Source organism: Ochotona curzoniae, unplaced genomic scaffold, assembly GCF_017591425.1.
Source record: "Ochotona curzoniae isolate NIBS_2020 unplaced genomic scaffold, NIBS_Ocur_1.0 scaffold_3208, whole genome shotgun sequence".
Lineage (NCBI taxonomy): Eukaryota > Metazoa > Chordata > Mammalia > Lagomorpha > Ochotonidae > Ochotona > Ochotona curzoniae.
In genome coordinates, this window is record NW_024467106.1 from 43,386,292 (window position 1) to 43,409,313 (window position 23,022).

The 23,022-nt window shown below is 35.0% G+C and overlaps 1 protein-coding gene across 2 annotated transcripts in view; it reads right to left on the reverse strand.

The window, feature by feature from the left end:
- Positions 1-23,022, reverse strand: part of ADAMTSL1 (ADAMTS like 1) — a 385,347-nt gene that overhangs the window by 281,270 nt on the left and 81,055 nt on the right. For both annotated transcript variants that reach the window (XM_041004529.1, XM_041004530.1), the window contains exon 4: positions 13,138-13,374. In XM_041004529.1, the coding sequence (XP_040860463.1) occupies positions 13,138-13,374 (237 nt within the window). The remainder of the gene's footprint in view (positions 1-13,137; positions 13,375-23,022) is intronic.

A 23,022-nucleotide genomic window follows, 5' to 3' on the forward strand; every position in this document is an offset into this window, starting at 1 on the left:
TGAATTTGTGCACCAAGAATTCATGTATTGTAAATTTAGTTCCTTATGCATATATCAACAGTTTTTAGAGGTAAGAAATTTAGGAAATAATTAAGATAAGATGAGGGCATGAGGTTGGGATCCTCAAGATGGCATTTACGGCACATTTGATGCCCTCCGTCGTGTTAGGCTGTAGAAGGCCCTCATAGATCGACCCCTGGGTTTGTACAACGAGAATTCTGGTCTTCATTCATGACTCAGTAGTAGTCTTCAAGCCTTTGTTTAGCACAACTGATACCAGTGTGGTTTCTGAGGCCCAACACAGTGGTGCAGTGAGTTGACCTCCCATTTTCTGACACTGGCTTGTGTCCTAGCTGCTCTAGCTCCCATCCAGCTCTGTGCTTATGGCTGGGAAGGTGGTAAAAAATGGCTCAAATCCTAGGGTCTCTTCACCAACACTGGAGATGCAGAAGAAATTGATGGTTCAGATAGGCTCAACCCTGCACATTGGGGAGGGAAATGACAAACGGGAGATTCCTCTGTTTTTCCTTCTCTCTATAAATCTGCCTTTCAAATAATAACTAAATCTTAAAAAAATGTTTTCAAGCATGGCCAGCATGATGATACAACTGGCCAATTCCCTGCCTGAAAATGCCAGCATCCCATATGGGTGTCAGTTTGTGTTCTGGGTGCTCCACTTCATATTTTGGTCCATGTTTATGGCCTTGGAAAGCAGTACAGGATGGCCCATAACTTTGGGACTCTGTACTTACATGGAAGACATGGAAGAAGGTTTGGATTTGCTCAGCTCTGACTGTGGCAGCCATTTGGGGTGTAAAGATCTTTCTGGATATCCTCTCTGTTAAATATACCCTTCAAATAAATAAAAATTTAAAGAAAGCGTCTTTAATAATAAAAAGGGAAACCAATGTAGTATATTCCAGTATACCAACAAAGAAGGAGGCCAAAGATTCAGTCACAAATCAAACAATGAGTAAACAAAGTTTGAACATCTTAGTGGAAAATTTACTTGGCGGGACAAAGAACTCTTAGGTGATGTTGCTTACTATTTAAAAGTATGTGTAGCTAAAAATCTAATGCAAAGAAATGTACTGATACTACGCTTTATTACTAAAATCATTTCTAAGAGTAAAGGCTGTCATGTCATAAAAATAATGAATATTTGAAATATAGCCTTCCTTCCTTCTAGTTACATGACATTCTGAGCCCAAATGTCTTCATGTATTAAATGAAGATAAACTTATTTTCACAAACCTGGCACAAAAACCATTTAGTGAAACACATGAATAAACTTTGCACATTTGACAGCAGATCTGAAAACTTTCTAAATATGATCTCTGCCTAAGTTTACATTGCAAAATTTTCTTGAAAAACAAAAATAGATTATTTAATTTTTTCATTATATGCCCAATTTGAAAGAGAATATCAAATTGACAACAATTTTAAGAAAAATTTTTCCTTTGTAAGCTACAGAAACTTCCACCTCAAAAATTGGATATTAAGATGGAAAATTTTTAGCACAGCAGAACAATCTAATCCATGAAGAGAGATGATACTCAAATAAACTGAGGTGCCAGAAGGTGAAAATTACAAGAAATAGTCTACAGAATGCCACTTTCCATATCCCTTAATTATTCAAAAACAGATAACTTAAGCATCTTCAAGACTTCATAGATTAGTTTGACATCAGTTTTTCTCAAGAAGGCAAAAAACTAACATTCACTTGTTAAGGAATTGGCAAATGGTCCTAAAGCAGCTTAATCTGATAAAATGCAAATCCTACATATACAGAAGTGACTATATAATGTTCATAAAAATAAACTTTTTTTTGCTTTGCTCATTTTATTTATTTATTTATATATTTATATATTTATTTATTTTGTTTTATGACATAGTTTCATAGGCTCTGGGATACCCTCAACCTCTCCAAAAAGCCCTCCCCACATATTGAATTCCTCCATACTGTTACAGTAGCATAAATCATAACCAGTCATGATTCCTTCATTGCAGGCTTGGACCATGCGGAGAGTCCAGCATCTTATTGTCCCGAAAAATTCAACAGTTTCATTGGGAGACCATCCTTGGTTTGAAAGTAGAGGATATCATCCCCACCAATGAGATACTGCTACAAAACTTCAACAACAGGAAGAAACGTGGAAATTAACAGCATCATGAAGTTAATTAACAGGGCATTGTGTGACCAATATGTCAGAAAATGCAAATTCTTAACCACATCCTGTGACTACTTCAATGACATTTCAAGTTTAGTTTACATGCAACCTGCTGCTGTAAACCTCATGTCTATTTTCATTTTTATATTTAGCGGCTTATAGTATCCAAGTGTGATTTTTATTGAACTTTGTGAATTTTAGGATAGTCCAAAGAGGCTTATAACTCAAACATGCCATACGTTAACAACTGAGGAGCAGAACAGTTTTAGGAGGGGTGTGCAGAGAAATCTTCAGTACCTTAGTGAGGAGCAACTAATCTTTGTGTCCTACCTAATAAGGTATAAGGGAGTCCAAGCTGACTGTTTCCTGTCTGTTCCAAGCTTCCCTTGTTGGTCTCTGTCTATCTGATCCTGTAAACTGTGATATTATTACAACCTCAAACAGCCTGTTTCACATGCAATAAAATACTGTGATGTAACCAATGAGCCAACAATCGATGAGAGACATACTGCTTATGATCTACATCAAAGAACTAAAACGCCTGATATGCTTTTAATACCCTATGTTATTCTGCAATGGGTCAGGAGAGCAGAGAAATCTTCCACCTTCTCAGAGTGTGTGAGGAAGATGTTAAGTATAACCTATCAAGATTGTAATAGAAAACTTACAGACAGCAGACTTGAATCTGCATTAGACATTAGCAAAAGCTATTAAGTCATATAGTGGGATCCATGAGTGATCCTGACAGCCTCTTAACAGGAGGTCATATGCACAGAGCAGCAGGGGGGGACTCCAAAGTGGAGCAGGAGGACAAGAGGAGACTTGTATCCCAACCCTGGAGACTCCAGGATCCTCACCAAGCACTATCAGTATGGGCACCAAGGACTATATTCCAACTGCCAGGGAGACCACGGGGAATTGGAGTGCCTTCTGAGGTCATCCATTCCCTATCAATTTCCCACATGGGATGGAAGAAGCCCAGATCCTTTCTTGTAGGGTTGAATGACATCAGAACAACAGCCAGGAGCACTGAGCAGTCCTCAGAAACAGAAGAACAGTAAACTTCCTTTGGGACTCGGGAGAGGAACTTTCCCTGGTCCTTACTTACTTCCAACTTTGGCTCCCCACCTTCTCTTGCAATGACCATCAGGGTCACTCTGGAGCCTCCCAAAAAAAGAAAACAAAAATTTAAATGAACAAAACAGTTAAGAGACAGGAAGAAATTCACTGACCAAATGTCATGTGTTATTCTATATCATCATGTAGATATTAAACTATATATACATTAACTTGGGTTACTTGCATTGTCTCAGATTACTATCTGACTATTCTCTTATGTTCTATATCACAGTGACTGGCAGCATCATATTCTGCACAAACTAAAAACTTGGATAAAAAGTCATTTTTTCTTCTCACATTTCATTTAGCCAACTACCACATGTATATATTTGGAACATAGATTTTTTTTCTGATTTCTTTTTAAACTTGTCCTTTTCTCTTCATTCTACCACCAATTTTTGTCACTTTTAAATCCACTACACTCATCACAGAAAATTTTTGCTAAAACTGACATCATCCTTATCTTTCATCTGCATGTGGAGTGTCAGTGGCTGTATTTTCCCCCTCTGTACAACTTAGCTCCAACATTCGTGAAGTAATTGAACACATGTCTTCATTGCACAAACCCTGACAATGTCTTTACCAATCTGTCCACTCTGAATTTGATCCTATACACTAGTTTGACCCTTTGGTCAATTCTCATTCTAAAAGTTTTCTGAGTCTGTCTTACTTAACCACCCTCGCTCCCAATTCACCACAGTCTATATTTCTCTCACTGTAGATCCTAATAGTATTTAATAATTACTATATATACACAAATATCCCATTGCTAAAATGACAGAACCAAATAACTACCTTTCCATATAAACACTGAATGTAAATACCTTAAACTCATCAATCAAATGTCAGAGTTAGCAGACTGGATCACAAAACAAAATCTATCTATCACCTACAGGAGACACAAAGACATGCAGAAACTGAAAATGAAAGGATGACAAAACAATATCCCAGGCTAATGGAAAGGTAAAACGTACTGGCATAGCCTTTCTTACATCACATAATATAGACATTGACATGAAAAACATGGAAAGGGATGAGAAGGACATCATATAATGATAAAAAGATCCATGCAGCAGGAACAATCACCAAAATAAATGTACAAGCACCAAACATCAGAACATGTAGTTATGTGAAACAAATATTAATGGATTTAAGGGGAAAATAGATTCCCATACAATAACAGTGGGGGACCTTAATATGCCAGTAATATCAATGGACAGATTGATGGGACAGAAACTCAGCAAGGAAACAATAGTGCTCCCTAGACACTAGAGCAAATGGCCTTAATTGACAACTACAGAACCTTTCATCCTATAGACCAAGGACACATTTTTTTTTCCCATCAGTATAAGCAACTTTCTCCAGGATTGACCATTTTATAGCAACAGCAAATTTTAAAAATCAAAATTATACCATGCAGCTTATTTGACCATCATGGAGTAAAGCTGGAGACTAACAACTCAAAATACCCCAGAAGACATGAAACAACCTGGAGAATGAATGGATTATAGAGGAAATCAAAGAGAAAATTTAAAAATTGCCTTTAACAAATGGAGGCATCAATACAACATAGCCAAACTTATGGGACACGATGAAAGCAGTGTTAAGAGGAACGTTCATCTCAATCAATGTTTATGTTAAGAAATTAGAAAAGCACCAGGTAAATGAGTTAACCATACTTTTGAAGGAGCTAGAAAAATAGCAGCAAAACAATCCCAAGATTATCAGGAAAAAAGACATAACCAAAATAAGAGAGGAAATAAACAAAATAGAGACCAAAAGAACAATTCAGACAATGAATCAAAGAGCCAGTTCTTTGAAAAAAATCAACAAATAGATGAATGGAAGAAAAAAATCAACTAATCATAAAAAGGAAGGAGAAAATAGAAATTAATAGAATCAGAGATGTAAAGGAAATGCAACAAGAGATACCTCGGACATACATGGAATTATTAGAAACTATTACAAGCAACTATATGCAACAAATCAGAAGACCTAGAAGAAATGGATAGATTTTTGGACATATGCAATTTACCAAAACTGGATCATAAGGCAATTAATAATGTAAACAGACCTATAACAAGGAATGAGATTGAGTTAGAAATTAAATCCCTCCCAAATGAAAAAGCACAATATGGTTTCACGGCAGAATTCTACCAAATGTTTCAAGAACAACTTATCCCATTCCCCCACAAGCTATTCCAAGCAATGGAAGGAGAGGAAATCTTTCAAACTCTTTACATGAAGCAAGTATTATTTTAATATCAAAGACAGATAGAGATACAACAGAAAAAGAGAACTACAGGAATCATATAACATTCACAAATCAATAAATGTGATTTACCACATCAACAAATTGAAGAATAAAAACCATACGATCATATGAATAGATACAGAGAAGGCTTTTGACAAAACCCCAAACCTCTGGAAGGTCTTCAATTTTTCTTTATATTTCTTTAGCAACACACGGTCATTCAGTAGCACATTATTTAGCCTCATGTTGCAAATTTCCTACTTTTTTTCTCTGTTATTAACTTTGTTTTATGGCTTTTCATTTAAGGGATGTAGAATAACTGTGTGGTAGAGACTTTCATATACAGATGTGAAGATATAATGCAGTGTGCATCTCTACTTTCAAATCAAACACAAACTCCCAATGAAACTGTTGAATGTATCTTGACAATAGAATCCTGGACTCCCTGCCACTGTTTATGCCTACTAGGGCAGGATACACTAAAATAGCAGAATGATAGAGTTATGACTGATTGTGAAGGACTATGCTATTTTAAGAATATGGTGAAAATTAGTCTGGGGGAGAGCTTTTGGAGAGGGAAAGGAAAATCTCAGAGCTTATGGAACTGTATCATGGAATAACAAAACAAATAAATAAATTTGAAAGAAAAGGTGAAAAAAATAAAATAGGGACAGAAAGGGGAAAATATAAGTTATATTTGGGTTTGAGTTCTAATTCTTCAGTTATGAATTTATGATTAGAGCAGATTGTTCAATGTTATAATATCCCAGCAATTAATATTTTGAGAAAAACAATAATACTCATTTGGTGGTAATGAAACTTAACTTAGTTGAGCTATAAGGCTTTCTTGATCCATGAAAATTACTATATAAATTTATCAACTACTAAAATTAATATTGACATGATTTTTTAGTAATTTGGCTTAAAGCACAGAACGATGGACTTTTGAATTTTTCTGAAGGACTATACTATTATTATTGAGGAAAATAGTGGAGGGGGTGGGGCAGAGGGAGGATGGAAGTAAAAATCCCTGAACCTAAGGAATTGTACCATGAACAATAAAAATATTTAAAAATTTTGAATATAATATATAAATTTTGGAAATGATTTTACTATTAATGAAAATTAAAATCCTAGTCTTTATGTGGTGTACAGCTGGACTATTTCAAACAGAGTTAACAGTGAAGCCAAACCTATGTTTGAAAGAACATCCTCTTTACAGTGAGGGAACTTACAGTATTGTTACTATATTTGTTCTATTTCTCCTCAATGCATAGACTTAGCGAGGCAGGAAAAAAAAAAACCTTTTTTTTCCCCCACTCATTTATGTGTTGGTACTTGATACAGTCCTCGGCAGACATTTGTGAAATTAAAACAAAAGAGCAAATTATTGAATTTCCATAATGCTGTAAGTACATCATCCCTAAAGGAAGATATTTTACTCAATTTTTAAAAAATATTGTTTATTGTTATTGGAAAGGCAGATTTAAAGAGTAAAGGAGAGACAGAGAAATCTTCTACCTGCCAGTTCACTCTCTAGATGGCACCAATGATCAGGGCTGAGCCAATTCGAAGCCAGAATCCTCCTCCGGATCACTACATGGTACAGAGACCCAAGGACTTGAGCCATCCTTCACTGCTTCCCCAGGTCACAAGCAGGAAGCTGAATGGTGAGATCAGCTGGCTAGGAACTGGTATCTTATGGGATACCAGCACTGGCAGACAGAGGATTCATCAATTCAGCCATCATACGGGCCCTTCAACTTTATATCCTTACTACACAACATATGGCAGATTGCCAGAGGATCAACTGAACAAAAGTACACACTAAGTATTTCAAGTCACACCATGCTTCCATGTGGAATTAGATCACACAATCCGAAACAAAAAAGTGTCCAACTCCTTGTTTCTGACATCATCGTCTCTGGAATAACTGTTGGTCATTTGATACTAGTGACTCAGGTCACAGAGATGGAGAAATAATCATTCCATTCAATTCACTTCAAACTACTCACCACAGGAATTATTAAAATGAAAAGAACTTCTCTGTTAAAAGTATGGTTCACTTTAATGTTACCAGAAAAAGTATACACATCAAAATCCTTCTAAGACTACGTTTAATGCTTATTTCTTTACTGTAGTATTCATTTAAAACAATATTATATAAGGCATTACTTGAAAGAACTCTCCCTCTCCTTTTTGAATTTATTTTCTGAAATAGCAGCATGTAACATAAATATTCAAATTCATGGGGATAGGTACAGTGTATAATCAAAATTTTTCTTTTGATATATATGTGCACATTAATAAATGTACTTAATTGGGAAACAATGTACTTTTTTCTTTTTGCTTTCAAAAATAACCTCAAAATTATTTTAACAGCAGAATATATTCTATCTGTAATTTATGTTACTCAATATACTTAAAACAGAAACGGACTTTGTGCTTTACAACAAATATAAAGGAGTAATTTGGATAATGGAAATAAATGAATAAGAGCTGATCCTATTTGTGATGGCTCATTAACTCTGTACAGGATGTAATTAACTGCCCTGGATCAGGAGTTGAAAATGGTCTAAGGTGGAGCTATTACCAAAACATGGTTGGAATAGGAATATAACAGAATGTCTGTTCATTCATTGGGAAGTCAATATCTTTTATTTGGGGCATGGTATAATTAGTTGAATTTTGCATTCAGAACTATGATAAAGAAGAAAAAAGTGACAGCATGAAATAACTTGGATACTACTAATACTAATAGCTAGTATTTATCAATCTCACAGTAAGCATTATGAATGTGATTGGTGATTTAATCTTCACAGAAATTCTATCATATTATTACAATGTTAGTCTGATTTTTCAGATGAGGAAAGTGTTGCTTAGAAATTCATTTAAAGTCACACACTGGAGTGGTGAATCTTTGATTGCTTCCCAAGCTGCATGATTTCCCAGCTCCGCCCTTACTGCAAACTCTGACAAGTGTGCTTATCTCTGACTTCATCTGATTTAGGATAATGGTCTGACATCCTAGATGGAGAATGATACCAACATAGCAACAACCCCTGGGGACAACTGCCAGATTCCAGGAAGGAGTGAAGGAAACGGGAGAAAGAGATTTGAAGAAGTATAACCAGTCAACCTACTGTTTTTGCAGCATTAATGTCAGAGTTAAAGCTGGATAAAATTTTGGCCTCTTGAGCATAGGCTGACAAATAACATCAGGAGCAGTAAAAAAAAAATAATAATAATAAAAATGCTGGTAAACATTGGCACTCCTAGAATTCCAGTTTGTCACACAACTAGTTGTGAGATCCTGGGAAAATAGCACAACTGAATACAGTGATATATTTCAGGACTGGCCTAGATGATCTCAAAGGCACTGCTTTCCAAACATTGGTCTTCGAAGTACTGTTAATGACACTTCCTAAACTCTGGAGGGGAAAAAAATGCTCAAGATAGTCATTTTTTAATAATGCAAACTATGTAGGCAAACTACTGAATTTAAAGAACTTTTATTCCAAGATTAGTTTCTTTTTAAAATAAATATCACTTTTTAATAATGATTACACGGTTGATCAGGGTGGAAAGATGAAGCATTTTGATTATGAAATGATGATGATGAAAGGATAAGGTGTAAGATCTCTGTTTTTGAAAGTCTTTACTCAACTGGGAAGTTAACTTATTCTGTAAATCATTTAATTTTTTAATTATTTATTTGAAAAGCAAAGATTCAGACAGACAGACTGACAGTCTTGGAGAGTTTTCTTCTGCTGGTTCACTCCCCAGATACTGGCAACAATCAGAGTTGGGCTACCCTGAAGTCAGGACCTGGACCATCTGGATCTCTCTTATAGGTGGCAGGAACTCCAGTAACTGACCAAATGATGATTTGCTGTCTCCCAGGATAGGCATTAACAGAAAAGGAAAAGTGGAACCAGAGTTGGGGTTTGAACCTAGGCACTCTGAGATGCAGGTATCCCAAGGAGAGACTTAACTGCTGACTCAAATGCCCACTTATTATTCTGTAAACTGCTTTGAAATGTTATAGCATTAAAGAGTATCATATAAGAAACCACTACTTTAGTATATTTTCCAATTCTGTATTTCCTGAGTTATAGCACTTTATAGTTTGCTAACCATTTTTAGGTGAATTATTAGGTGAAGTACTCCCATTTTCCTCTGACTGAAATATAGAGAACCAGGAAGATCACACACAGAGTTTGTTAAACAATCAAATTCCAACTAATCTATAAGTAACTCATTTGTTTGGCTACAAACAGAATCCTAAGATGAGTTTCTTTTCCTTCCTTCCGTCTCTCCCTCTTTCTCTTCTTCCTTCCTTCTTTCCTTCCTTTCTAACTCTCTTCCCTTCCCTTTTTCTTCATTCATTCATTCATTCATTCATTCTTGCTTTTGCACTCAGTCTCTGTTCCCGCTGGCAGTTCCCTTGCACAGTCTCACATGTGGCCACAACTTTGGCTGCTCTGAGCCTCCACTTCACTGGTCTGTTCACTTCCAAAGCTTTCTGCTTTAAGCTTCTTAGTGAATACTCTTTCTGAAGAAAAGTTTATGTTTTTTGCCCATCAAAGTCCAACATGGACTCTTGTCTGCCATTGAAATCTTTGTGATTTTCTTCCAGTCTCCTTCTTTCTTTTTACTCCGTACAGTTGAGGGCTAGCCTGCTTACCAGCCAAACTAAACTATTTGCTAGTTCTTAAACATAGACAAATTTTTTCCCATCAGTTTTACCATATTATTTCCTCAAACAAAAAAACAAAAAGAAAGAGAAAAGAAAAGAAAAGAAAAGAAAAGAAAAGAAAAGAATAACCAGGCATAATTTCGACATGCAAATTATAATTCTTTTCAAACATGGTCTACTTTACCTTTGTCCCCAAATCTAATATGTCAGACTCATAACAATCTAAGCTAAAGAGGCAGGTTTATACTTGTAGCCCAACGGCCAGCAAGATCACTCAACAACTACTCTATATAAAATTTATTCTTTAGTTGTTGAGATAGGATTCTCTTTCAATTGCCAAGAAACATGAAGCCAGCTGGCAGGAATAGTCCAGAAAAAAACATGTCATGCTGAACTCCCATACAATAGAAATAAATGAAACCTAATTACTGCCCTGTCTTGCTTATTTTGGTTTATTTGGCAGTACTACGGTAAAAACAACATTGGACTGGCGAAGAGGAGACCTGGAATTTCTGCCATGACCAAGCATGTAACTTTCAGAGGATCATGCAAATTTTCTCATCCTTAGCTTTTCATCTACAAAGTAGATATTTCTCTTCCTTTACTCAAACAAAGTATATACTTAAAGAACTACTGTTTTTCTATTTGTAATTTCCTAAAAACAGCCCATTTTCTGGAACTCCTTGCTTCAAAAGTCTCTACTATTCCTGAAGCTTTACTAGATACCATAACTAAGGTCCTTCCCAGCTTTGATATGGCGAAGTTCTATATTACCAATATATCTTAGGAAGTGTTTTCAGGGACCAGCATTTTAGCACAGCGGGTTAAGTTGCCACTTGTGATGCTGGTATTCCATTTAGGAATGAAATCCTGACTGTTATGGTTCTGATCCAGCTCCCTGCTAAAGAACCTGGGAAAGCTGCAGACGCTTGCAAGGGATCTAGACCCCTGTTACTCATGTGGCAGATTCCTGTTAGAGTTCAGGATTCTGGTTTTAGACTGGCCTGGCCCAGGATGTCACAGCCATTTGGGGTGTAAACCCTTCCAGACGTATGCTCATAAACCTTGCCTATCATTGTCTCTCCTTAGCAATTTATACTATAATTTCTCTTTTTCATATCTGAATATCAGTTTAAGGTATAAATAAATAGGTGAATTTGAAATACAAGGCATTGAAATATTTTTATATTTTGTCATATATTGCTAGCTGGGATATTTAAGATTCTCAAGAGAGAGAACAGTTCATATCAAAAACATCTTGAGAAAGGCAAATAACTAAAAATATCTGTTTTGTAAAACATAAAAGTGCATTTTCAAGAAAAATACAAAATATTAGCAGTTTTTATCTGCAAAAATATGCTTATCATCCTAATTCAAAATATATATCTAAAAGTAAAGTTGACCATTGTAGGGCAAATATACTGTTTCTCATTTTACTAACTCCCTATTCCAAGTAGAAATTTATTAGTTGATAATACAAATGAAATAAATCTTATATATTTAAATGTTAACAGACATAAAAATTCTAAATTTTTAAGGGGTGCTTCCTTACATATATACATTATGTAATGCCATATATGAATATATGTATGTATGTGTATATATACATAAATTAAAGCATTTATCATTCTATAGTGAAAACATTAAAAATCTAATCTTGCAATTTTTTATCAATGGAGAAATATGCATTAACAGTATCTATAGCTCCCTTTTGTAGAATTCCAAAACTTCTTACTCTTACCTTTCTATAAATTAGTATCCTTCAATCAACCATTCCCCATCCCCACTGTCGTCACTTCCTTCCCATTGTTCGTTAAACCGTCACAATATTCTCAATTTTGCAAGATATCTCTTTTAGACCCTGTATTCAAATGACATCGTCTGCTATGTGTCTTTCTGTGCTTTGCCTTGTTTCACTTAAGATAATGACTCTAGTTCTATCCATCTTTTTTAAAATGGTGAGATGTCATCCCTTTTTATGACTGAAATATATCCTATCATATACACATACAGCATTTTTTTATGTGCCGTTATTAGTGAAAGGATACTTAGATTGTTTCCATTTCTTGGCTGCAATAAACATAGGGGTATAGATGTCTGAATAACAGATGGATTTTACTTCTCTTGGATGTAGAACAAGGACTAGGATTACTAGGTAATATGGTTGCTCTCTTTTTAGTTTTTGGAGGAAACTTTGCATGGGTTTTTCAAATTTGCATCAACCATGTAAGTTCTGCTTTTCTCACATCCTCACCAATACTTTTTCTTTCTATTTTTCTTTTTTGGTAAGCAGTCTTACTGGTGTGAAGTACTGGCTCATCATAGTTTTGACTTTTACTTCCTTGCTGAATAGCATTTTTTCTATGTACTTGTTAATCATCTGCATGTCCTCCTCAGTGATCAAACCTTTCTGCTTTCCTGTTTTGAAGGTTTACCTGTCTGAATTATTTTATGTTTTCAACACAATAGGAGTTACATTAAAGAAGAAATAGGTTCTCTTACAGTTTACTTGGAGATGTTAGAGTTAATTTCACCTGAATTTTTCTGAATTCCTAGGTAGATGAAAATGAATGCTTCCAAACAAACATGCACTCACATGCTTAGACAAAAACCCAGTCAGGGGCAATTTCAAAGTCTAGCATGTATGTTATACACAATACCCAAGGATTCTCATTTATTCTTATTCAAGTGACACTCACATAAGAAAAAAAAAACCCTCTGATCTACTTTTTCTTAACAGAAAATACAGCAATTGCATATTGAAGTAAAATTAAACTTAATTTTCAATTTTGCTGCCATTTATAAATTCTAATACAGGTAATACTGAGTAATGCAGTTAGTGAAGCTATGTTGGAACTTTCTGGACAAACAGAAGTAAAGAAATCCAAACTTACTTGACATAATCCACTGATGCACATATCCAGTGATTCGGTATAGCAACGAGTTCCATCCAAGACTTTAGGTGCTAGTTCAACAATCAAGGTTGTTCCTTTGGCTTGGCACTTGAGTGAACATGGGTTGTCAGGGTCGTTAGACACAGGAAGCCATTCATAAAATTGGCCATGGTGCTTGACATCATTATGAGCTGAGCATTGCTGAGCTCGGAAATCACCTGCTTCTGGTGGGCAGTCCTAGAGAAAAAGAAGCAGCACAAATATGTGTTAAGAAGACAGTTCCAAATAAAAAACTGGAGCAACTATGTGACCTGTTTAGGTGTTAGAAATTCAAGAAGGTGCCCTGGTCATGACAATAGGTCCTACCACATCATGTTGGAGGACTCAATGATTATTTGAATCTCAAAGTAAACATTCACAGAACAGCATTTCTCTGTATTTTATAAAATGGTATTCTTGACTTTGTTTGGAAACTTTAGTGGCATAGCATATAAGGCTCTGATATTTCAGGAAGCAAAGTTTTTTGAAGCAAGTTAAGATATACTTAATTGCTTTTAGAATGACATGAAATCATTAAAATATATCAGTTATTTTGCTGTTTCATATACATACATACACACATATATGTGTGTGTGTGTGAGTGTCTGTGTGTACATAAAACAGTGAAATAAAGGAAAATAATCCACAAGGCTCAGATGACTGTTACTATTATCTGAAAAGTATGACTACAATTGATGACCTGTTAGTGTCTGAAATTATAGAGTACAATTTAAAATCTTTAAAAACTTAATAAACAAATAATACATGTATGTTTTATATGTCACATATTTCTTTATTGTCAGAAATCAAGCAAAAAAAATGAAACCAGCAAAACCATACTATAAATCACAAAATAGATTAGTTGTTTGAAACCATGACAGACTACATAAATGAAAGGAAGTATTCTAAGGGATTGCTTCATCTGTTCTTAGAACATGGATAAATTAATGTAATATTATCTCTTCGCTGACGCATGTTGCAAAGACAAGACTTTCTCTAGTTTATAAATTCTGTGAATACCTTCCTAGAACTGTTACTAACTTCTGCACTACAGTAGCACTGTAGTGAACCACAGTCCTCCAACTTGATATATATAATGTACCCATCTGAGACACTACTATGTCTGTCACTATGTTGCTTTCCCTGTTAGTAGATTTAAGATATTTAGATTTTTATGATCTGCATGCTTGCTTGGTCATGCATGGGAACTCCCAGTATGAAACTGATCATTTAATTGAAAATATTCAAGCAAAATATCTTCATTTGCATAATAATTATCAAATCCTCGGAAAGAGCATCATTAGTAAGTAGTACAAGAAATAATGAAGGCGACCCAGTCAACCAGTACATGGAGAGATTTTAGAAGGTGGGATGGTCCCAAATACCTCTCATAAACCTTTAGTTTATACATACTAGTGGACCAGCTACAAGGGAATTTTAGGTTAGGTTGAATCACCTTTGCCTTCAAATAATAAGAGTAAGATGTAATTAAGGTCTCTTGGTATGAAAGAGATAATTTTTCTTTCTGTTTCCAAGGAAATCATGCCAAACACATTTTAAAGTCGATGATGTTATATTATAGCACAGACACAAAACTCCAGACTCTTTTAAGAAACCCCTTGGTTTGACAAAATGTGTTTGTTTTTTCATTATTTTTTTTAAAAAATAAGTTCAACTAAAAGTATCCAATGATATAACTACTAAAACATAAAGTTAAACGACCTTTGGGTCTTTTCTTCTGTAGGAAAAGCAGATGACATATTTATACATTATAGAGAATCAACATGTAGACTGTCATTCTTGTTTGCAAAGATCTTATATTTAATGGCATTGAGAACGTTTATTTTAGGTTTATGACCTTTTCCTAACTGGAGAAACATCTTTTAGAAACATCTCTTAGAATAATGGTCATCAATGCCTTTGCTCTAATCACTACTGTCTTTCCTTTCTACTTTATTTTGCAGAGACAGGAAAACACAGTTTTGTGGTTGTGAATGTACTTAAATCCTAGAGTTCAAAGTTGGAACCTGAACTTGAATCTTTCTAATGTCTGAGTTTGTTGGTACTTGGTAAAAAAAAATCTACTTCATGTTTTAAGGAAAGGAATTAAGAAGTCAACAGATTCAGAAAGCTTTTTAGACTTCAAATAGCTCTAACAAAATAATATTTTGATGATTTAAGTGTAAATGAATCAGAAACATATGAATCAAATTTCCCTTGAAATATTCATGTTTAAAAATTAAGGGAAAAAGGATTTGGCAAAACACTGTTTGAACCTCAAACATACACAGTTCAGGACATTCACTGAACATATAATATATCTGGTATGATACAGCAGAAGGGGTGGAAATTTGAGCACGGCCATTGTAGTCTCTTATTCCACAAGTATTCTAATAACAATAACTCTTACATGTGTAGAGGTTTGCCACATAAAAGGTATCAGCTTTTAATTGGTCCATGAAATTTCTATAATTCTTTTTTTTTATTACTTACTTAATTTTATTTGAAAGGTAGTGTGGCTGAGGTGGGGGGAGATCTTCCAGGTCCTAGTTGACTCTCCAAGTGTCTCTCACAGCCAGGGCTGAATCAGGCTGAATTCAGGGCTCCCAAAGTCTATCTGGAAATCTATTGTGGGTGGTAGGGACCCAACTACGTGAGCCATCACCTGCTGCTCACTAAGATTACATTAGCAGAAAGTTGGGTTTAAGGAATGGTAGCTCAGACTCAAACCAGGTATTCTGTATTCTGACACAGGATCCTAAGACTTAACATACTATGCCACAATGTGCCTTCTACTATACTTTGTGAGCTTCATAAAAGTAATATTTAGTAACTGATGCTCTGTTTTGAAATATTTGACACTTCTTCCTTTGCGTCATGTGAGATAGCAGCTTCTGAAGAGATGTTTTATGCTAGTTACAGCAAGTTATCTGTTGATCTGTTGTGACCATAAGATGTGGTTTTCCCGAAAGTATACCAATGCAGAATGTGCTTAACTGCTGTAATGTGAGATTTCTGCTCTCATAAACATTAGTGATGGGAATAATAAGCTTTCAACTGAGATATTTTAAATGAAGAATAAAATGAATTATGCTATATATATTTTTGCACAGAATTTGGCTTTTCAGAAGATGAAGAAAAAAGTACTAACAAGTCTAGGATTATCTGAGCCATCCTCCTGGCAGAAACTTGGCCAAAAAATCATAAAATAGGAAGAAAATCCTATTTCCAGACTTTCACATATCTCCAGAATCACCATTCAGTAAAAATGGAGCAAGAAAAAGTACTCCATGTTATTCTTTCTGATCTACCTATTTCCAACAAACTAACACCTGTGGCTTGACATCTCTGTGCAGTCTACATTCTAACAGTGTTTTCTCTGAGATAATCAGATGAGCTGATGAATTACTATACTAGCCATTTGAAATAACATTTCTTCCTATCCAATTTTAAATATTCTTTCCATTTTTTTCTATCCAAACTAAATAATAAATTTTGTTTAAATAAAAATTTTCTGACCTTTTATTTGCTCCCAATATAATTAATTCAGAAAATCCATGGAGTTCTGCCATTTATGAATCCAATTCCAAACATTTTCTGATTAATCAACTAGCCAGCGGGAAAGATAAGATGGATCCCAGATGTCCCCTGATGATGACAGGTAGATCATATTACACTGAGGGACAGAAAAAGGTCAGCTTCCCAGAGTGTTGTCACTGAGTGAAGTGCAAAAGATACTATCGCAGTAGCTAAAGTGGCAGCAAATGAAAGGCCTTTAAAAGTTTTTTTATATATATATATATATATAACTCAGATTCATGAGAAGCATTACTTCTATTTTTTGTTCTTTATAGAAGAGACATTTTCTTTTCAGAAGGGGCATTGCTTTGCTTTACCTCTGCTCTTAAAATTCAGCAGTTGATCTGTTCCAATACGTATGCTGCTTCATTGAACTCCTTGCATGAATGCCATGGTAGAAATGTTATATTCTGTGTCTATGCTTTTATTCACAGAGTTGACATTAATAGTCAATAGTGTCAAAAAAAATCACCGGCAATTAATTTTAGGAGACTACACATACTGTAGTAACTGAGTAAAATCTATCCTGGGGTCAGGGTTGTAGTACAAGCGGGTTAAGTCACTACCTCTGGTGCTACATCCTGTATATTTAAGTGCTGGTACAGGTGTTGACTGGTCTGCCTGGAATCCAGCTTCCTGCTGCTGTGTCTGAGAAGACAGCAGATGATAGCTCAGATGCTGGGACTCCTACCATCCAAGGGGTAAAACAGGATGGAGTTGATGGTCTGCCTTCAGCCTTGGACTCTCCCTCATTCTGTGCTGCTCTACCTTTCAACTAACTAAATAACTAAGCAACTAACTAAATAAGCAAACAAATCTTTAAAGGAAAAAATCTGTTTTTCTGTGTTTTCTTCTTCTAGAACTGTCCTAAATTCTATACCACCTCTCCTTACAGTTCTAATACATGCACTTTACAGAAAGTAGAAAAAAAAAATAGAATTGCTTGGTAAGGCGTCTATTTTATCTTCTAACTCTGAATTGACACTTTTTTTTAAATAAAAATACAACACAAAATTTATCTGCTACTTTGACTTCTAAAATCTTGTTTTACCCTAAAATATCAGGAATATTAATTACCTGATGCAAACACAGTAAGAAGTGATCATAAATGATGTTATAGAAGTTTATTATAGAAGTAAATAGATGGAAGCTTCAGAAAAACATTCCATTAAAGTTTTTCAATCAATGTCCTAGCATGTTTATGCAAATAGTGGATTACTTGTTAAATTTATGTTAGTCTTTATTACTGAAAATTTGTTTCTTTATTTAAAGTTAATATGAAATCACTGAGCAGTAAACATCCCTTAATATGCACCAATCTATTATGATATTTTATCTTCAGAAACATAATCAATGTTTCAGTTCCAATTTCAAACTCAGATACTCCTCTGTCATGAATTTACATCCAGGTACAGTTGGCACCTCATTTCTGAAGCTTCCACACTCAAGGATTTCACCAACCATGAATAGAAAATACTTCAAAAAATTCAATGCATCTGCATTGAACATGTACAGATTCTTTATTCTTGTCATTATTCCCTAAGCAATAAGTGTATGAACCACTGATATAAACTTTACATTGAATTATTTTAGAAATGATCTGGATATAATGAAATAATATAGGCTATATGCAGATACTATACCAGTTTATATAAGGGGCATAACAGTCAGTGGATTTGGATATCCCAAAGGGTTCCTGCAACAAAGCCTCCATGAACACCAAGCTATGACTACTTACATACAATTGTTTACTCATTTTCTGGGTATCTAAGGCATCAACAAATCATTTTGAACACCATTAACTCCTGTTCTTTCCTCATCTTTCCATCCTGCCCCCTCACTGCCTCCATTTTATTTACTTATTTCCCCCTTTTCCAGTTAATGTGGACTCAATGTTTTCTTGGGGGCAAAAACCTCGTAGTAGCAGTTTTCAAACTTAAGCATATATGAAAATAACCTGGAGGGCCTGATAGAACACAAGATTGCTGGCTCCTCATCCAACAGAGTTTCTATTTCAATAGATCTGGGGTGAAGCCCAGGAATTTTGCATTTCAAACATCTCCCAGAAGTTGCTGACATTGCTGGCTTGGTAACCACACACTTTGAGAAACACTGCTTAGAACCATCTTTACTTTCCACAACCAATTCATCAAGAAGTTGAGTTCAATACACAAAAGTCTGCACAATCTGACCACAACCATGTCCAAGCCACCATCACACCTGCTCTGCACTCCCACAGCAGTTCCCTCATTCCCCTTCTGCTGTTGCTTTCCTAGAACTTCTGTCAACATAGCAGTTAGAATGATAGCATTAAAGCTTCAAGCAGATGTCACTTTTCTGCTACAACTCTGCAATAGTGCCTCGTTTGATTCAGATCAAAAGCACAATCCTCACCGAAGAGATCATCTCCATCACATCGCGCTTCCCTATCTGCTTTGGCTGTAATCACCTCAATTCTCGACTACCTCTTGAACATTTCAGTGGACTTTTATTTTAGGATTCCTGCACTCTCTGTCTCTTCTGCTCGAAGTTCTCTTTACGCAGCGGTAACTTAGCAAATTACCTCAACTTTGCTAAGTCTTTGTCCAAAGAACCCCCATTCAATGAAGCTATCTCAAGGATGATACTGCCACTGCATCTTCTTTATTCTGTTTACCTCTCCTCTTTTTCTTAACAATCAGGATGAAATATTCCGTATAAATTATGCATTTTGCTGACTTTTTATCACCTGCCTTTCAAGTAAAACCTGATGTCTAGGAGGCCAAAAACGGACTATTTAGCTTTCAATTGTATGCCAGGTACATTTGTTCAAGGAATGAATAGCCAACATATTAAATAAATGCAATAAAGGCAATTTTTTTTCATTTTATAAACACTGATTGTCTTTTCTGAAATCTTTTAAGAATTTAAATCATGATGGTTTCCTAATTGATGCAACACCTCTTTTTATTTTTCTTTCTGTTAAAGTTTAAAGAGTGCTAAAACATTTTAGAAACTGGAAAAATCGAGCAGGGAATCTTGCTATTTTCTGAATAGGCAGATTGATATTTCCTCCTCCATGTAAACAAATTTTAACAGGGCAACATTAAGAAAAATAAAATGTGCTGAAATCATTTATTATTCAAAAACAGCCAGACATTTATAAACTTTATACAACAGTTTTTGTTATATACATGCACTATAAAATGCTAACATTGAGGTACTGAGTTTTATCCACTAAAAGTTTGGCCACCTGCTTGTACTAACATCAACACCATCATCAAAAGCATTTATTTGTGCAAGACTGCTAGCTGCTATGTAAAATGAAATTAAACAGACATAGTCCCTGCCCTGTCTAGACAGTCTGTATGGATACAATTCTATTATATTTCAAGAACATAATATTTAAATCTCCAACACATCACTATGACTGCAAAGAACAGAACTGGGTAGATTTTGGAGAGTGGTGCCACGGCAGGCAAAGGGCATTCTTGGCTCATTTTTCTTCCTTTATAAAAAGCCAAATGACTTTTCAAGCCAGAATTAAGGGACATGGAATACCATATTTTCATCCACATTAGATAAAGTCTTAAATTTCTTATTTCTGTTCTTTTTCCTTAGCACAAAATAAAAACGTTTAAGTACTGTCTATTAACTGCCACCTAGTTAAAATCCATGCCCTCTCCCCCTCTGCTTTGCTGCCGTTGCCACCTTTTGTACCCCAACCTGTCTCAGTACTTTTGGAAAAGAACACATTCAAAAGAAATGAACATCTATGAAAATTATTCAGTGTCTTATTGGCTTACTCTGGATCACTTTCATGGGCAACAAAACAATATCATTACAAGTTTTTAATCTTGTAAAATAATACAGAAACTTTCTCACATACTCAAAGTTTTGGATGTGCCCTATTATGTGCCTCCTAAGGGTTCACTTGCTACTGGTGCTCTATATAGCTTTAATCTGCTGTTTTTAGACAAAGATATATGTGTGCTCCTTCAGATCCAAATACAAGAAATACAAAACGTAAGATAATGTACATTATCTGCACAATCTTACTAGCTCTTTAGGCTTTGCTATCTGCAAAGAAATGTTTTGCCTTCGTAGTTTTTAATGGCTTCAGGCATTCGAGGGCTGATCTATGTAAAAACATTTAAAACATTTCTTATGAACAGTTCATGTTTTTCCCCCTTTGGGTAGCTTTCATTTCAGTACTTTTATTTTTTCTCCTTTGAACAATGCAGACTTTTGGAATCTAATTCCCCAGAGGTATTTGCAAGACTGGTTGTAGTTTATCGTGTTAGACTCTTAAATTCGCTCAATTTTGAAAGTATTCATTCCTTGAGGCTTTCTATTATTTTTAGTCCCTTTTTTGGAATTAGAATCAATTTAGCAGTATCTTTACATCAATCAGCATTTCAGATTTTTATGATATTTTTTTATTCTAGTCTAAAATGAGTGTTCTCTTCCTTTTCCAAAACATTATCATATGTGAAAGAGGTAATTTGTTACCCTTTTTGTTACGGGGCATACTATTTCATTTTGCAAGCACATAATTATACAATGTTTTGTTCTCAGACTGTGTTTAGCAAAATATTTGTGGTAGAGCGTCAGGTTGAAGAAAGCCTAGAGTGGAGGAGAAATTTTAGATAAATACTTAAGCAGTCACTACTGCTTGACAGTGTTGCAAAACAAATTCTTTGTATTTCTATTTACAAGCTGGGAAAGTGTGAGCTTGATAGATTGCAATGGAGGATAAATATGAAGTCTGAAGTTGCTTCCTGGGACTTGGAAGTTCTAGCACAAATGTCATGTGAGATGTTTTGGATAAACTCTAGCATTCTTTGTTTTTCATCTGTCTTTCCCAATCTCTTTATAACCCATCTGATGTTGCCTGAAGCTGGATAGTTGGCTATTACTGGATTCTGCCAGTACTTTGCGTTTTCTTGGTGCTGTATATGATCAACTGTTGCATGTAAAAAGCAATAAGGCAGCACTGTAAATGACATAAAATACTTCTGGGTACTCCATTGACCAAAAAATTTTGTAGGAAACAATTTAAGGTTAATCTGAGTAAGTTCGTGCAAAGTTAAGGCCATCCTCCTACTTGGATCACTTTGATTATTTAACTAATTCATTGAAGAATGACGTTAAGATTCAAGATACTTCTTAAGTAGGAGAAGGCTACAAGTCAGGTAGGTGACACAGAAAGTCATCTATTTGCCCATCGATAGAACAGAATGGATTTCTTTTTCTGGATCCCTTCATCCTGATCATTATTACAAGTCATTCTGCCAAGAGATAGAGTAATCACTTATGTCACATTTTCAAAATAAAGGAAACAAGATGTTTTCAAACTTGTCTAGAATACCAATGAAGATAATCTAGATTTTTCTTTTAGATATTCACATGAAGGAAAGTGAGATTACTATGGGCCAAGTGAAAAGAGTTTAGTGACTACTCCCTTTCTTTTCTAGTGGGTTTTCAACTTCTGGATCAGAATCCATAGTTTAGACACCCAAGACTATGGTTAATGCTATATTTTAATATTGTATAAAATAAATATCTTGGGTTTCTAAGAATTTAATCATAGGTATGGTGACAATAGTTTTCAAACCATATGTTAGAACACGTGTTTCTAGCCTCTAAAACTCATTTCTTAATTAAAGTGACTTACATGAATATCTTAACTTATGAGCATAATTTGACAGTATCATGTGCCAAATTTGCTGGGTTATAAGTTTAATGGATGACAGCATTCAGCTTTGTTCATATGTGCTCATAATTCTTATTTGTTGATTTTGGAGCATGGATATGTTTTAAGAAACTAAAATAAGAAGTAGAGAAATGTATTTTCTGATTTTTAAAATCCACTATTTTTAGGTTATCCTTTGAACCTTAAAGTATGGCATCCACAAACCAGCCCAGACATGCTCCTAGGTCAATATTCCCTTTCTCTTTCTGGTAAAGCTCCATTTGTTTTAGTAGGCAGTACATAAAAAGGAATACAGAAGAGAGCAAACTGATTAACTTAATGAAGGTTAAACTTACCATAGGTTTGTGTGACTAATAATGCTTTCTCCTTATCAACTTCATAGTGTTTATAATTTAAAGTGCAAAAACGGACATTGAAGACCATAAATCAAGCTTTTATCCTAATGACAGAATTACAGGCAAAATGAAAAAAAAAAAAACCCTTGAAATGGGAGGATTATTTTTTGGAGAGATTCAACAACCTTATTCTTTGTGTTTCCCCTTAATAGTGAATCTGGAAAAAAGTACAAAAGG